The sequence below is a fragment of the Camelina sativa genome, chromosome 7 (genome assembly GCF_000633955.1).
Source record: "Camelina sativa cultivar DH55 chromosome 7, Cs, whole genome shotgun sequence".
Classification (NCBI taxonomy): domain Eukaryota; kingdom Viridiplantae; phylum Streptophyta; class Magnoliopsida; order Brassicales; family Brassicaceae; genus Camelina; species Camelina sativa.
The window spans coordinates 33,418,387-33,434,763 of record NC_025691.1 but is presented as its reverse complement, the minus strand read 5'-3'; the positions used below and the strand labels follow the sequence as shown (position 1 = coordinate 33,434,763).

The 16,377-nt window shown below is 36.4% G+C and overlaps 3 protein-coding genes and 1 pseudogene across 4 annotated transcripts; 2 read left to right on the top strand and 2 right to left on the bottom strand.

Moving 5' to 3' along the window:
- Nucleotides 4,308-5,395, top strand: LOC104704062 (annotated as a pseudogene).
- Nucleotides 8,023-12,601, top strand: LOC104704061 (regulatory protein NPR1). Of its 2 annotated transcripts, XM_019228155.1 has the most exons (5): nt 8,023-9,068; nt 10,504-11,028; nt 11,144-11,347; nt 11,455-11,734; nt 12,192-12,601. In XM_019228155.1, the coding sequence occupies exons 1-5, from the start codon at nt 8,291-8,293 to the stop codon at nt 12,214-12,216; spliced, it is 1,812 nt and encodes a 603-aa protein (XP_019083700.1). In that variant the 5' UTR covers nt 8,023-8,290; the 3' UTR covers nt 12,217-12,601. The 2 variants fall into 2 exon arrangements, with proteins under 2 accessions (XP_019083700.1, XP_010418483.1); XM_010420181.2 differs by lacking the exon at nt 8,023-9,068 and having other exon boundaries at nt 9,458-11,028.
- LOC104704060 lies at nt 12,628-13,058 on the bottom strand. The gene is made up of 2 exons (XM_010420180.2): nt 12,854-13,058; nt 12,628-12,775 (listed from the first exon to the last, which is right to left on the bottom strand). Exons 1-2 carry the CDS (start codon nt 13,038-13,040, stop codon nt 12,645-12,647), a joined length of 318 nt encoding a protein of 105 aa, XP_010418482.1. The 5' UTR covers nt 13,041-13,058; the 3' UTR covers nt 12,628-12,644.
- Nucleotides 13,226-15,531, bottom strand: LOC104704058. Its single transcript, XM_019227220.1, has 2 exons — nt 15,337-15,531; nt 13,226-15,155 (listed from the first exon to the last, which is right to left on the bottom strand). Exon 2 carries the CDS (start codon nt 15,131-15,133, stop codon nt 13,226-13,228), a length of 1,908 nt encoding a protein of 635 aa, XP_019082765.1. The 5' UTR covers nt 15,134-15,155; nt 15,337-15,531.

Here is a 16,377-nt window from a genome sequence, read left to right as displayed (position 1 = left end):
TGGGAATACCAATCTCAAGTACGGTAGCTGAAGCAATGGAGATGACTCGACGAAGGAGAACACGTAACAGCTTCCTCTGTTTGATAGAAGACGAAATCCATAAGAAACAATTGGCTCGTGTTCATGATCGACAGGATATTTCTTTGTGGAAACGCAAAAGTAATACATATCACAAGAAGTTCGTGTCAAAGGACACATGGTTCCACATCCATAGTGTGCACCCAATTATGGCAGAAGCTAGAGTGATCTGGTTCCCTCAAGCAACTCCACGGTATGCGTTCCTCATATGGCTGATGGTGAAAAACAGACTCGCAACAGAAGAAAGGATGGCAACATGGAACACCACTGCAAATACAGGATGCATTTTCTGCAATAATCCAACGGAGACAAGAGCGCATTTGTTCTTCGACTGTCCATACTCGCGACAGGTTTGGGAGTCGCTGGTTATCCGACTTCTTCAGCACAAGTACACCACGGACTGGACGCAAGTGATACACCTACTCACAGGAAACGATTTGGACAAGACTCACTGGTTTTTGCTCAACTACACTTTTCAACATGTTATCCACTCCATTTGGAGGGAGAGAAATGACAGACGCCATGGAGAACCACCATCACCGGTGGAAAAGCTGGTGAAGTTGATTGATAAAAATGTCCACAATAGACTAAGCACAATGTCTGATGTCGATGGCACATTCATTCAGGCTTGGTTTGCAACAAGATTTCACTAAATTGTCAGGGTTGTTTTTTTTAAGCAAAACAGGATCTAAACAAAGTTTTGTATCACTGATGTAAAACTTGACTATTTTAATTTGGAAAAAAAAATTGTAAGAATCAAAGTTAAAGATAAATCTTCATTTTTGTACATTCCATATATATACAGGTTTAAGGCAGTTATATTCGTTGGCAGATATATATATGACGAGACAAAACAAAACAAGTTATGACTATTGAATTTGAAATCACTAGTTCGTATTCGTACATAAGTCATTAATATTTATCTTTTTTATCCTCTTTGTTCAAGTTGAAGATAGAAACTTTGAAGATAAAAGAACATGTTCCGTCTCTCACATTGTTTGCACTGCACATATCTCACAGCTCACTTAAAGCCGTGGATGATCATAACTTATGGTCATGCAACTGTTCCATTAATTCTTAGAATAAATTACATCAAAATTTAAAGGTACTATTATACTAACTAATAAGGGTACTAAATACTAAGAGAAAGATAATGATATCCTACTATATTAATTTGGAAGTACAAATATAAAAATAATATCATAAAGTGTAAAAAATTACATCGCCATGTCATTGATATTAAGACAAATATTTACTTTTTCAGTAAGGGTAAAAATATAATTTTAATATTAGACTAATAAAATCTTTTAAATAATTAATAATTTATAAAAAAAATATTTTCTCTTTCAAATTAATTATGGAAGAAAATTATTAATTATTTTTAAAAATTTGTAAACCAATAAGAACTTTTAAAAGTAAGATTTTGTATCTAAGAATCCAAATTATTATTTTAATAACTATATTTGAAAGATTTTATTAAGATTTTAATTATGATTCTCCTATCATCTTTCTTTTATTTTATTTACAAATTGTTTTGAATTATCTTATAATATATATGATAAATAAATATGTAGTTTTTTTCTGGATATGTTGTGATTTGAATTTTTAAAAACAAAAATATATTACTCAATCTATGAAGAAAAAGATGTGTGTTTTAATGTTCCGTATTTGGTAAAACTAAATTTATGTGGTTGATAAATTACTAAATTTTATTACTCACAATTTGAATATAATTATTACTACTTAAATATTCCACAAAATGATGATGCAAATACAACAAACAAACAATACAAAATGATAATATAAATCAAACACATTCAAATACTTTAATATTCTAAAACAATTAGTATTTAAAAAGATATATGTAGATTTACAAAACAATTTTCTTTTTTTTTTGTCAACACAAAACAATTGTTAATATTGAAAGTAAATAATGTCTCAAACAAAATAACTTGTTAAAACAAATAGAATAATAATTTTTATTATTAGATTATAATTTTGGAGAAAATATTTAACCTCTAAAGTTTTTTTTAACATTTTATACATTTAATAAGGGGCAAATAAAATAAGTTTTACTAAAAATGACAATGAAAAATAAAAATGACAATTAAATTAAAACAAAAAATTAAGTCTAGAGCAATCACTATTTGAAAATGGAAGGAGTATAATATTTTGAGGATGAGGAGTAGTTAATATATAAGAAAAAAAAAATTCCAAAAATTGGTTAACAAAAAAAAAATGTTATCTAGCAATTAAAGTAATGTAAATTTGGTTAAAAGTCAAAAGAGAAACTTTGGGCTGAAGGTTACTATAGTGAATGATTTGATCTTTGGTTATTTTGTTTGTTTTGGGACTAGAGAAGAAAAAGGCAATATAGGTACTTTCCTTAAACAGAAAAGGATAAATTAAACACTATATAACGCTCTTCTCTACCGATCCTGATTTTTATATATCTCATTGAGTGATCGATCGTGGTCAGCTTTTTTCTTTTGTTTGTTGGACAGGATCATGAGTTCTCTGGTGATGAATCAAGACATGACCCAAGAGGTTCTTTCTTATCTTCTGGCTACAGATTTGGGAAAATTCAGGCTCCTGAATAAAGAATGCAACAAGAGAAGNTCGTACATAAGTCATTAATATTTATCTTTTTTATCCTCTTTGTTCAAGTTGAAGATAGAAACTTTGAAGATAAAAGAACATGTTCCGTCTCTCACATTGTTTGCACTGCACATATCTCACAGCTCACTTAAAGCCGTGGATGATCATAACTTATGGTCATGCAACTGTTCCATTAATTCTTAGAATAAATTACATCAAAATTTAAAGGTACTATTATACTAACTAATAAGGGTACTAAATACTAAGAGAAAGATAATGATATCCTACTATATTAATTTGGAAGTACAAATATAAAAATAATATCATAAAGTGTAAAAAATTACATCGCCATGTCATTGATATTAAGACAAATATTTACTTTTTCAGTAAGGGTAAAAATATAATTTTAATATTAGACTAATAAAATCTTTTAAATAATTAATAATTTATAAAAAAAATATTTTCTCTTTCAAATTAATTATGGAAGAAAATTATTAATTATTTTTAAAAATTTGTAAACCAATAAGAACTTTTAAAAGTAAGATTTTGTATCTAAGAATCCAAATTATTATTTTAATAACTATATTTGAAAGATTTTATTAAGATTTTAATTATGATTCTCCTATCATCTTTCTTTTATTTTATTTACAAATTGTTTTGAATTATCTTATAATATATATGATAAATAAATATGTAGTTTTTTTCTGGATATGTTGTGATTTGAATTTTTAAAAACAAAAATATATTACTCAATCTATGAAGAAAAAGATGTGTGTTTTAATGTTCCGTATTTGGTAAAACTAAATTTATGTGGTTGATAAATTACTAAATTTTATTACTCACAATTTGAATATAATTATTACTACTTAAATATTCCACAAAATGATGATGCAAATACAACAAACAAACAATACAAAATGATAATATAAATCAAACACATTCAAATACTTTAATATTCTAAAACAATTAGTATTTAAAAAGATATATGTAGATTTACAAAACAATTTTCTTTTTTTTTTGTCAACACAAAACAATTGTTAATATTGAAAGTAAATAATGTCTCAAACAAAATAACTTGTTAAAACAAATAGAATAATAATTTTTATTATTAGATTATAATTTTGGAGAAAATATTTAACCTCTAAAGTTTTTTTTAACATTTTATACATTTAATAAGGGGCAAATAAAATAAGTTTTACTAAAAATGACAATGAAAAATAAAAATGACAATTAAATTAAAACAAAAAATTAAGTCTAGAGCAATCACTATTTGAAAATGGAAGGAGTATAATATTTTGAGGATGAGGAGTAGTTAATATATAAGAAAAAAAAAATTCCAAAAATTGGTTAACAAAAAAAAAATGTTATCTAGCAATTAAAGTAATGTAAATTTGGTTAAAAGTCAAAAGAGAAACTTTGGGCTGAAGGTTACTATAGTGAATGATTTGATCTTTGGTTATTTTGTTTGTTTTGGGACTAGAGAAGAAAAAGGCAATATAGGTACTTTCCTTAAACAGAAAAGGATAAATTAAACACTATATAACGCTCTTCTCTACCGATCCTGATTTTTATATATCTCATTGAGTGATCGATCGTGGTCAGCTTTTTTCTTTTGTTTGTTGGACAGGATCATGAGTTCTCTGGTGATGAATCAAGACATGACCCAAGAGGTTCTTTCTTATCTTCTGGCTACAGATTTGGGAAAATTCAGGCTCCTGAATAAAGAATGCAACAAGAGAAGCTACGAGTCATGGTTTCTCGATCTCAATCTCCACAGAACCAATTCAGTTTCCGGATACTTCCTACAATCACAATACTACGAACAAGGATACAAACTTCGAACCAGTTTTATCCCTGAGAGGAGTGATTTACAAAACAACGGAGTCTCCATCGATTTCCTGCCACCGGGAAACAACGTCAAGATCAAAGCTTGTGATGCAAGTCATGGGATATTGCTCTGTGTTAATGACAGAGGAGTAGTACCGGAGTACATAGTCTGAAAACCAACCACAAAACAGTATCAGATCATACCGCGTCCAGAAGTGCGAAGTTGTGATAAGTTAATGGGTATAGCTGTAATCGGGTTGGACCCTTTCCGGTATAAAATAGTTAGGCTTTCGAAGACGTACGTTACGAATCGGAATCTAAGAACTTTTGCGTGCGAAGTTTTCGATTCCGGTTCGTTTGCGTGGAAGAGATTAAAAAACTTGCGTCTACCAAGAACAGACGGTTTAATTCTTTCAAACCCGGTACAAGCTTCTGGATTCTTGCATTGGAGATCGCGGAACGACAATGTGATCCGGTTCTGTCTCAAGACCGAGGCTTGGTCTTTCTTGCATACTCCCAACTTCGGTGTTTTCCCAGAACTGGTCAAATACGAAGGGAAGCTAGGTGTTATTCGTGTGTGGACAAACAAAGATCAAGAACATGTTCACGGGTTATGGGTTTTAAAGAGCAGTTTTGGAAAGTCGTGGATAAAAGTGAGAGATATTAAAAGCATTGGGGTGAGCGATAACATTCTCTGGACTCCGAGCAACGACGTCGTAACGCTTTGGAGCTGGGATCGTGTTTGCTTCTACAACATAAACACAAAGAGATTGAATATAGTGCATCCAAACACGGCATTTGCCTATTACGTTTGTTTCCCGTTTTGTTCTGATTACGAGAGGGTTGATCTGGACCAACGCGAAGAAGACACTGGCTGACAAATGCAAACTAGTCTAGAGACTCAAGACTCAATAAGCACAACTTGGGGTATAAATAATCTTCTTTTTGTTGTCAACAAACAATCAAAAATAATTTTGTAAGCGATTTGTGTTTCTTAAAAAGTGTGTGCGTAACACCAAACAAGTCTTTTAAGAAAAACTTTCAATAAAAAAAAATGTTCGATATATATGACTTTCATGTTTTTATAATGTAATTTATTATATGTTCAGTATAGTTTTAACTTTTAATTTAGTTTATATCATTGGTTCATTCTTTTAAATAAATATATATAGGAAAATGAGACAACTACGTATTTTATATATTGGATACATGATTCAGACTCTACAGTGAAGTGAACATTACCGATTTTTCATTTTCCAGTAATATTGAATACATATATCTTCCAATTGTGGTAATTAATTTGTGATATGCAAATAAAAATTGGATAATATTCTTAAAATATTCAAAAACAAAAAGACAAATTGGCGCGGGGAGTTTCTTTCTCATTGTTGGTTTACGTTTAGAAAATATATCACAAAAATGGAAAGCACGGTATTACCAAAATCATGAAACAAAATGAAAATTGGGTTACATAAAATCATCCTATATAATATAGCTATTTGTTGTCGTAAGTAGCCACAGATCAAAAACAACAAATCTTCATCTTTTATTTCACTACATACATTCTCACAAATGTCTTTTGAGATGAACCAAGACATGTTCATCGAGGTTCTTTCTCGTTCTCGCTATTCGGTGGTCGAAAAAGTCAGACTCCTAAACAAAGAGTGTAACAAAAGAACCTCCGCTTCTTGGTTTCTCAAACTCAATCTCCAAAGAACCAACTCCATTTCCGGTTACTTCCTCCAGTACTCGAGAGGACTAACTATACACACCACTTTTGCCGAAACTTTCGGAAACAAATCTGGTGGGACTCATGAAGTCTCGCTCGATTTTCTACCGCAGGGAAGAGCAAGGATTCAAGCTTGTGATGCAAGTCATGGGATCTTGCTTTGTGTTAATGATCGTCCGGTTAGAGGAGGACAACCGGAGTACATCATCTGCAAACCAACGACTAAACAACACCTGATCTTACCGAACCCAAAAACCCGGCATTTCACCATATCCCTCGGTTTAATGGTTATTGAGTCTAACCCTTTCCGGTATAAGATCCTCAGGCTCTCAGACTTACCTTACGCGGAGAGGAGGAGGAACAACATCAATACCAGTTTCGTCTGTGAAGTTTTCGATTCGGATTCGTATGCATGGAAGAGACTGAAGAATTTGGAACTACCGGCAGATGACATGTTGAGTTATTGGAACTCTAAACCGACATCTTCTTACGGGTTTTTGCATTGGTTAACCCGCAAAAATGTGTTTCGGTTTTGTTTCAAAACCGAAACATGGTCATATTGCCCGGTTCCTGAGAGTATAAGGAGCGGTAACTCTCTAGACTTGACAAGCTACGAAGGAAAGCTTGGGATCATTACTTCGATAAAGAAGGAAGGAGTGGATTATGATGAGATATGGGTTTTGGAGAGCATTTTTGGGACTTGTTGGGTAAACGTGAAAGAGATTGTTAAAGATGTATGGCTCAAAACCGTGGGGTTCTTAACCAGCGACGTCGTGACACTCGGTGACATGGATCGTATATGCTTATACGACATGAATAGCGGGAGTTCTCAGGATTTACAAATAAGGTCTCCAAAATTCTCCCCTTGCTTTATTTCGACCATTTTCTATTTTCCTCTCTATTCTGATTTCGAGAGAGTTGATATGAACGGGAAATTCAACGGCTCTGATTCTGATTCTGAATAGAACAAGTCACAAACAATGTGAGAGGCATGAAATTAAATTGAGAAAGTCAAGTCAACGTACGACTTACGCTTTTGTTATTCGTTATTGTTATATTGTTTTCACTTTAATTATTATTTTGCTTTACTTTCATGTTTTTGAATCTTATCATCGTGTAACGAATCTTTGGTTCACTTTAATGGAACAAATCTTCATATCCGAAGCATAGACAAGTGTAGTTCATCGTCGCTTAGGACATCTCAAGTTTAAGTGTTTTTAACAACCAATTTTTAGGTTATATATTTTTGTTTTTTTGTTTTTTTTTGTACATAAGTAAAATTAAGTGATATAATTTAGTATGAGATATCTTGAAACGTTAGACAGTTTATAAATGAAATGAATATATTCATTTAAGTTTACTAATAAACTAAAAACTGAAAAATGATCCTAAGGTTGAACTTAAAAAAAAAAAAAACACTTCAAGATTTAACTATCATAAAAAGAAGTTACGTACTGTACAAGTGATTTTATAATTTCCTTTTCCATTGCTTTAATTAATTTAAGAAAATAAAAACTGAAAGCTAACTAAATTTGACTGAATTGGTTGGTCCATATCAGTAAACCGGCCTTGGAAATAATCAATATGTAAGTAATATAAATGTAAAGATGTAATTTGTTTCTTGAAAATGAATCAAAGATTTCATCTCCAAATCCAGTTTGGTTCGATCGCTGAACCGGATTGAATTTCACATACAACTGTACAAATATAGCAACACACGATATAGCCGAACCGGTTTAGTTTTACTGTTTAAATTAATTTCCCAATATTAGACAATTCCTTTCCTGGAAACTTACCGGTACTGGTGAAACCGTTCGAGGATGCTTCTTTCTTCCTCTTCTTCATCTCTCTCTCACCACCACCACCACTCTCATCCTCATTGACTTGACTTTGTCTCTTTGGCTCTCTAGCTTCTACTCTCTCTCTGCTACGTCAATGGTTTTCTTTTTCTATCTTTGCTCTTCGATCTTAACCAAATCGTGTCTTCTTCTTCTTTGATTTGGAAGGAGATCTATTTCTTGATTAATTTGTTAAATTTCAAGAACCTGTTTTGAGTTGATGGATACCATTCTTGATGGCTTCGCCGATTCGTATGAAATCACGAGCAGTACTAGTTTCTTCGCCGCCGCACCTGCACCCACCGAGTCCTCTATCGTTTATCCCGCCGCCGAACTTCTCACCGGACCTGATGTCTCTGCTCTGCGATTGCTCTCCAACAGCCTCGAATCCGTGTTTGACTCTCCCGAAGATTTCTACAGCGACGCTAAGCTTCTTCTCTCTGACGGCCGGGAAGTTTCTTTCCACCGGTGCGTTGTCTCAGCGAGAAGCCCTTTCTTCAAGAACGCTTTAGCCGCAGCCGCCAAGAAGGAGAATGATTCCAACGCAGCCATCGTGAAGCTCGACCTTAAGGAGATTGCTAAGGATTACGAAGTCGGCTTCGATTCGGTTGTGACAGTTCTTGCTTATGTTTACAGCAGCAGAGTGAGGCCACCTCCAAAGGGAGTTTCTGAATGCGCTGACCACAGTTGCTGCCACGTGGCTTGCCGGCCTGCCGTTGATTTCAGGTTGGAGGTTCTCTACTTGGCTTTCATCTTCAAGATCCCTGAACTAGTTACTCTGTATCAGAGGCATTTGCTGGACGTTGTGGACAAAGTTGTTATAGAGGACGCATTGGTTATACTCAAGCTTGCGAGTATATGTGGTAAAACATGTACGAAGCTGTTGGATAGATGCAAAGAGATCATTGTCAAGTCTGATGTCGATATAGTTAGTCTTGACAAGTCTTTGCCTGAAGAGATTGTCAAACAAATAACTGACAACCGTAAAGAGCTCGGTTNAAAAAAAAAAAAAACACTTCAAGATTTAACTATCATAAAAAGAAGTTACGTACTGTACAAGTGATTTTATAATTTCCTTTTCCATTGCTTTAATTAATTTAAGAAAATAAAAACTGAAAGCTAACTAAATTTGACTGAATTGGTTGGTCCATATCAGTAAACCGGCCTTGGAAATAATCAATATGTAAGTAATATAAATGTAAAGATGTAATTTGTTTCTTGAAAATGAATCAAAGATTTCATCTCCAAATCCAGTTTGGTTCGATCGCTGAACCGGATTGAATTTCACATACAACTGTACAAATATAGCAACACACGATATAGCCGAACCGGTTTAGTTTTACTGTTTAAATTAATTTCCCAATATTAGACAATTCCTTTCCTGGAAACTTACCGGTACTGGTGAAACCGTTCGAGGATGCTTCTTTCTTCCTCTTCTTCATCTCTCTCTCACCACCACCACCACTCTCATCCTCATTGACTTGACTTTGTCTCTTTGGCTCTCTAGCTTCTACTCTCTCTCTGCTACGTCAATGGTTTTCTTTTTCTATCTTTGCTCTTCGATCTTAACCAAATCGTGTCTTCTTCTTCTTTGATTTGGAAGGAGATCTATTTCTTGATTAATTTGTTAAATTTCAAGAACCTGTTTTGAGTTGATGGATACCATTCTTGATGGCTTCGCCGATTCGTATGAAATCACGAGCAGTACTAGTTTCTTCGCCGCCGCACCTGCACCCACCGAGTCCTCTATCGTTTATCCCGCCGCCGAACTTCTCACCGGACCTGATGTCTCTGCTCTGCGATTGCTCTCCAACAGCCTCGAATCCGTGTTTGACTCTCCCGAAGATTTCTACAGCGACGCTAAGCTTCTTCTCTCTGACGGCCGGGAAGTTTCTTTCCACCGGTGCGTTGTCTCAGCGAGAAGCCCTTTCTTCAAGAACGCTTTAGCCGCAGCCGCCAAGAAGGAGAATGATTCCAACGCAGCCATCGTGAAGCTCGACCTTAAGGAGATTGCTAAGGATTACGAAGTCGGCTTCGATTCGGTTGTGACAGTTCTTGCTTATGTTTACAGCAGCAGAGTGAGGCCACCTCCAAAGGGAGTTTCTGAATGCGCTGACCACAGTTGCTGCCACGTGGCTTGCCGGCCTGCCGTTGATTTCAGGTTGGAGGTTCTCTACTTGGCTTTCATCTTCAAGATCCCTGAACTAGTTACTCTGTATCAGAGGCATTTGCTGGATGTTGTGGACAAAGTTGTTATAGAGGACGCATTGGTTATACTCAAGCTTGCGAGTATATGTGGTAAATCATGTACGAAGCTATTGGATAGATGCAAAGAGATCATTGTCAAGTCTGATGTCGATATAGTTAGTCTTGACAAGTCTTTGCCTGAAGAGATTGTCAAACAAATAACTGACAACCGTAGAGAGCTCGGTTACGAGGTGCCTCAACTAGAGAAACATGTCTGGAATATACACAAGGCACTTGACTCTGATGATGTCGCGTTAGTCGAGATGCTTTTGAAAGAAGGCCACACCAGCTTAGATGATGCCTGTGCTCTTCATTTCGCTGTTGCTTATTGCGATGTCAAGACCGCAACTGATCTCCTAGACCTTAAAATTGCTGATGTCAACCATAGGAATCCGAGGGGATACACGGTGCTTCATGTCGCTGCGATGAGGAAGGAGCCGCAACTGATACTATCTTTACTGGAGAAAGGTGCAAGTGCATCAGAGACTACTTTGGAAGGTAGAACTGCTCTCTTGATCGCTAAACGAGCAACTATGGCGGTTGAGTATAATAATGTTCCGGAGCGTTACAAGCATTCTCTCAAAGGCCGACTTTGCATAGAAATATTAGAGCAAGGTGACAAACGTGAACCAATTCCTGGAGATGTTCCTCCCTCTCTTGTTGTGGCTGCCGATGAACTCAAGACGAGGCTGCTCGATCTTGAAAATAGAGGTATCTCTCAATTCTTATATCTTTCTTTTCATTATTTACTTTCTTATGTCTCATGTGTTTAAATCAAATTTCGTGTGAAAACTAATGATAACTATACTTTGTGTCCTATTTTTAGTTGCACTTGCTCAACTTCTCTTTCCAACGGAAGCACAAGTTGCAATGGATATCGCACAAGTGAAGGGAACATGTGAGTTCATAGGGACTAGCCTCGAGCCTGACGGCCTCACAGGTACAAAGAGGACATCACCGGACGTAAAGATAGTACCTTTCAAAATCTTAGAAGAGCACCAAAGTAGACTAAAAGCACTTTCTAAAACCGGTATAGATTCTCACCAACTTCATCTACTCCTTATCACAAATACTCAATGATTTTTAAACATGGCTGTGTCAGTTGCTGTCTGATCTTGTTTTGTTTCCTATCATCAGTGGAACTTGGGAAACGCTTCCTCCCACGCTGTTCGGCAGTGCTCGACCAAATAATTATGGACTGTGAGGACTTGACTCAACTGGCTTGGGGAGAAGAAGAAACTCCCGAGAACCGACTACAAAAGAGGCAAAGGTTCATGGAAAAACAAGAGTCAGTGAACAAGGCCTTCAGTGAGGATAATTTGGATATTGTAAACTCGTCCCTTACAGCTTCGTCTTCTTCCACATCGAAATCAACCGTTGGGAAGAGGTCTAATCGTAAACTCTCTCATCGGCGTCGGTAAGACTCTTGGGGGTAATTTTTGTTGGACCATATAGTTCTGTTATCATTATGATTGTTACTGTTAATGTCTGTCGTTGGCGTCATATAGTATTGTTCTTCATTTTGCATCCTGTGTATTCTAGCTGCAGGTGTGTTTTCAAACAAATGTTGTAACTTATCCTCACTGTCGTTGGACCATATAGTTCTGTTATCAACCATGATGGTGTTACAGAATTGCTTGAATCAAAGTGTGAAATAATGAAAAATTATTCATCTATTGGGTATCTTCCACCAAGAACCAAAAGAATATTCAAGTTGCCTTGTTTAAGGTCAACAAGAATCCAGAATCTTGGAAAAATATGTTCCCTAAACTTCTGGAACATTCATGTTAACTCATTTTATATGCATGTTCTTTATTTTTAGTTGTGTTTATTATCAGTGCATCTTTTAACCTTATCTAACTGGAACTACACAGCAAGTTAGCTTCAGGGCTGATATAAGAGAACACTGAGTGGGCCGGTAAGGAGCGTCCTCCTAGAAGCAGCCTAACACTCGGAGGCTGGGACTGCTTCACTGTAGTTTTTATCTGATGCCTAATAGTCAGCTCCATTGCAGCCAACATTTGTGAATGACACAAGTTACAGATCCCTTTGCAACATTTCTGGGTGCAGAGAGGTCGAGAAAGGAACACAGTACCGTGAAAGAACAACGGTCCACTCTGCTTTTGTCAATGGAGGAGATCCCGGAAACATATATATCGTTTTAATGAATATTTGTTTCATAATAAATTGAATCTCAAGATTTTCTGAATCATACAATCATCTTGCTTAAATCTGTTTCATATACAATACTACAATATACAAACACGGATCGGTTTTAGTCCTCCTTCCCAAACGTCACAAAGATGCACAATAGAAACGGTAAGCGATTAGCTCTTCTTCTTCTGAATAGTGCGAGGACTAGTTGGAGGCGGTGGCAGAGACATGACTGGTGGGAACAATGTCGGAATTCCTGAAGCTTCCGGCCAAGCTGATACATCCGGAACAGGAGCAAAAGTACCTGTGTAAGTTTTGAATAATCGTTCAAGAGTGTAACAGTCGTCTACATACTGCAAAGGGTTGATTTTGAGCTTCTTACAGACTGCTAGAGCGTGTAGACACGGAAACTTCTTCGATTGAAACTTTCCACACGTGCAGGTGCATTCGCTCAGTAGAACGATCCATCCATCCTTATGTAACGGCTCTGTGACCTTAAATGCACCTTTCTGTAAAGGCATTACAACGTAAGTAACAGTACCTGTCCTAAACTCATCAAGCTTGTCCATGACAAGTTTAGTGTACACATCACCNAGTTTTAATATTTTCACAAATAATCTTACTTTCTTAAATTTCTAATGAAATATTATTTTTATTTAGATTTTTTTAACTTATGTGTGATGTGCCATTAAATTTACATCAAGTTCTCCGGTTTATTGTTAATTGGAATATTATTTTCTTCTAATTGTTTATTTTATAATCNAGACAGACCAAGAGAGTCAAAGTTTTCACAAATTGCAAACAAGTCTTCTGTTTCTACCGTCATGACACCGTATCTCCTACCACCGTCATGAGCCAGAGCCCACTGATCTTGAGGGAATTGGTCTAACCATTTGCGAGCTTCTGAGTTCTTCTTTTCAATTTCCTTCATGTAGGAATCAAATTCTTCCTTCTGACTTGTAGATCCAGCTTGCTTCACAAGATCGTCCAGGTTGTAGTCTCGAAAAATATCATGGAATTGTAAGCAAAACCGATCCAGACAGAACCTGTGATAAGCCCACGGTTCTTGCCACAGTGACCCTGGTTCGTTAATAACAGCAACTATGCCCGGGTGGGGACTGGAGATGAGGCAAAGGCCTTTCCTTTGTGTTACCTTCTCTCGGATTCCAGCGAGAAACCAACGCCAAGTATCAGTGCATACTTCTTTGGTAAGCGCAAATGCAAGCGGGAAAAAGCAATCATCAGCGTCGAGTCCTGAGGCAATCATCAACTTCATAGGATACGTACCATTCAAGTCTTTGGAATCCACTATGATCAGAGGTCTACAGTGTCGAAACCCTTCAATGGACTGTGGAAACGCCCAAAACACGCCACTGAAGGATGCAAATTCAGGATTAGGAAAAAGTTCGTATTGCCAGTCAACAAGTAGCCCATTAGATGAGTGAAACGCAGCCATTAATTTGGGTAATACTCTGAAACTCTGATCCCAGTCTCCAAATACCTTTTTGATTACTTCCTGTTTTGCTGCCCGCAGCTCTGAAGTTTTAAGCATGTCGCCAAATTTGTCAAACCACCAATTTTTCAACTCTGCAATTGTTAGTGTGGGTTGTACCCTGATCAGACTTTCAATCTCTTCTACTGCAAATTCCAAGTTGAAACTCTCTGGCTTAATATAACAGCAAGTATGTGGACCACTACACTTTGTTATCTCAACAAGTCCATGTTCTTCTATTCTAGCTGCACCAAGAGACCAATTGCATTTCCATCTGATGCATTTGAACATATACTCATCCTTCTTAATCTCTTTTACTACACACTTTTGCTGCCCTCTAATGGAACACCAGTCCACCACCTTCTTCAGCTCATCCCTATCTTTAAAACACAATCCCACACGCAATTCATGATCATCGACCCACAAACTGGACAATGACAACGGTTTTGAAGCACTCGAATCGACGACACCTAAGCATGGATTTGTCGATGGCTCTAAGCCTGGCACATTCAAATCATTGTGTGCATTGTCAATACTCGCTGTCAAATTAACCACATCATCTGAACCCGAGTTTTTATCCGTCATGTCTCCGTCTCCACCTCCATGAGTGCTACCGTTTCCAAAGTCAGAATTCTCCTCATCTTCAATCCACCCGTTGCTGTTATCCAGTCCCTGAACCTCTATCCCATTATACCCCTCTACTTTAACAGATGGAAGTGAAACATAACCAGTGGCTTCAGGGAGTTGTTGGATCCTCTGTCTTTTCGAGGAACTAGCGGGATTATCCAGTAGAGATGAACAAGCAGCATCATCAGATGTGGATCTCACTTCCAAATACAACTTCACAATTTTAATAGAAGGATGATTGGTTGGAACATCAAGCATAGAATCCAAACTAGAGTCGTTCACCACAGGAAGAAGAAGATACGTAAACAGATCCGGTGAAGCAGCTACAGGGTACCTACCGAAGATTTTGAACTCTGATTTCTGCTTATCTAATCCAAAAATTGGATAAAGCCCATTCAACAATGTAGTTAACGCAGTCTTTCGCCTAACTTTGATCTTCTTAGGAGTGGATCCTTCAAAGAATACGCCATCAGGAGCATACTTGATAGAACCATTCCAGTAACACCACACCATAACCTTTTCTCTCAAGGTTTCCATGGCCATGAATGAGCACAACACAACAATCCTGTATTGAATTTTTATGGTAAAGATGTAAACTTTTATTTTGGCCGAAATAGAAAACTCCATATCTAAAGATAAAAAGGCTAAAGCTTTATGGTGACAGAAGCAGATAAAACCCATTTAAAAACCTAAACCCTAAACAGTGATGATACTCGAAAACTAAGGCTTGTAAAAGATCTACATACCTGAGATTCGGAGAATTACAAATTGTGAGTCGCAGAGAAGTTTGGAATTTCGCCGCCTCTCGCTAATGATTTCTCCGCTGATGTTGTCGCCACTTGTCACCGGTGAATATGACTACTACTAGTACAGTACAGTAGTACTAATGTGCCAGAGAAGAGAACTCATGAAGTCAGTCATACTTACAGTCGGTCTGTGTCACAGCTTTTCGAAAAGACCAAAAAATACAGAAATAAAAAGTGGTATTGGGCCAAAATAAGAAAGCCCGTTAATGTTTGAGTCCGTTCTAAAACTAGCAAAACTCGAGATCGTAATGAAGCTTGGTTCTCATGAACAAACCGGATTAATTTTCATGTTCAAAACAAAGCAGCAACATATATCTATCATGTCTCAATTATATTATTAAACGGCACTCCGGAAGCTTCCGGCCAAGCTGAAACTTTCGGAACAGGATAAAATGCAGTACGATGTCAGGGAAAAAAACAAATACAATTGGGCCGAAAGAAGAAAAGCCCGTTAGTGATTGAGTCCGTCCTAAAACTAGCCACCCCAATCCCATTCCCGCCTAAAATCAGGATTGTCTCTTTTGATTTTAGTTGCTCCTTCTCATGGCCTGACTGGTTCAAACGCTGTCATTGCGGTTGCGGTTACGGGAGATTGCGGAAGCAGGCGATTGCGGTTTCAAGCGTTATTAAGCGTTTTGAACGACTGGTTTAGCGGTTTAAAATTGGTACGTTTGCGGGAGGTTTACGACTGGTTGACCAGCGGGTGCAATAGCGGTTGGAACATAATAAATCTGATATCTAATATATAAATGTTTAAAAACACCAAAATTTTATTAATCTTGATTTATAATTAAAATTTATTAAAATAATAATTATTCATAAAAAAAGTTCATATTGAAATACTTATTCCTTTATGCATTTGGCTTTTCACCAAAAATTTAAGCAAGTAATTTGATAAATGACAAAACATATACTTTAGATCGTAGATCTTTTCTCTTTTCTCTTAGATCGTGGGTCAGTAGTTGCATCGGTAGGAATGGT

Bases quoted from the DNA above. Each gene is read 5' to 3' on its own strand.
- LOC104704061 (XM_019228155.1), top strand. From the start codon at position 8,291: ATGGATACCATTCTTGATGGCTTCGCCGATTCGTATGAAATCACGAGC. The intron at 11,029-11,143 runs GTATCTCTCAAT...TCCTATTTTTAG, and splicing joins GCTCGATCTTGAAAATAGAG to TTGCACTTGCTCAACTTCTC. The intron at 11,735-12,191 runs GTAAGACTCTTG...GGAACTACACAG, and splicing joins AAACTCTCTCATCGGCGTCG to CAAGTTAGCTTCAGGGCTGA.
- LOC104704060 (XM_010420180.2), bottom strand. From the start codon at position 13,040: ATGGACAAGCTTGATGAGTTTAGGACAGGTACTGTTACTTACGTTGTA. The intron at 12,776-12,853 runs GTAAGAAGCTCA...AAACTTACACAG, and splicing joins TCTACACGCTCTAGCAGTCT to GTACTTTTGCTCCTGTTCCG.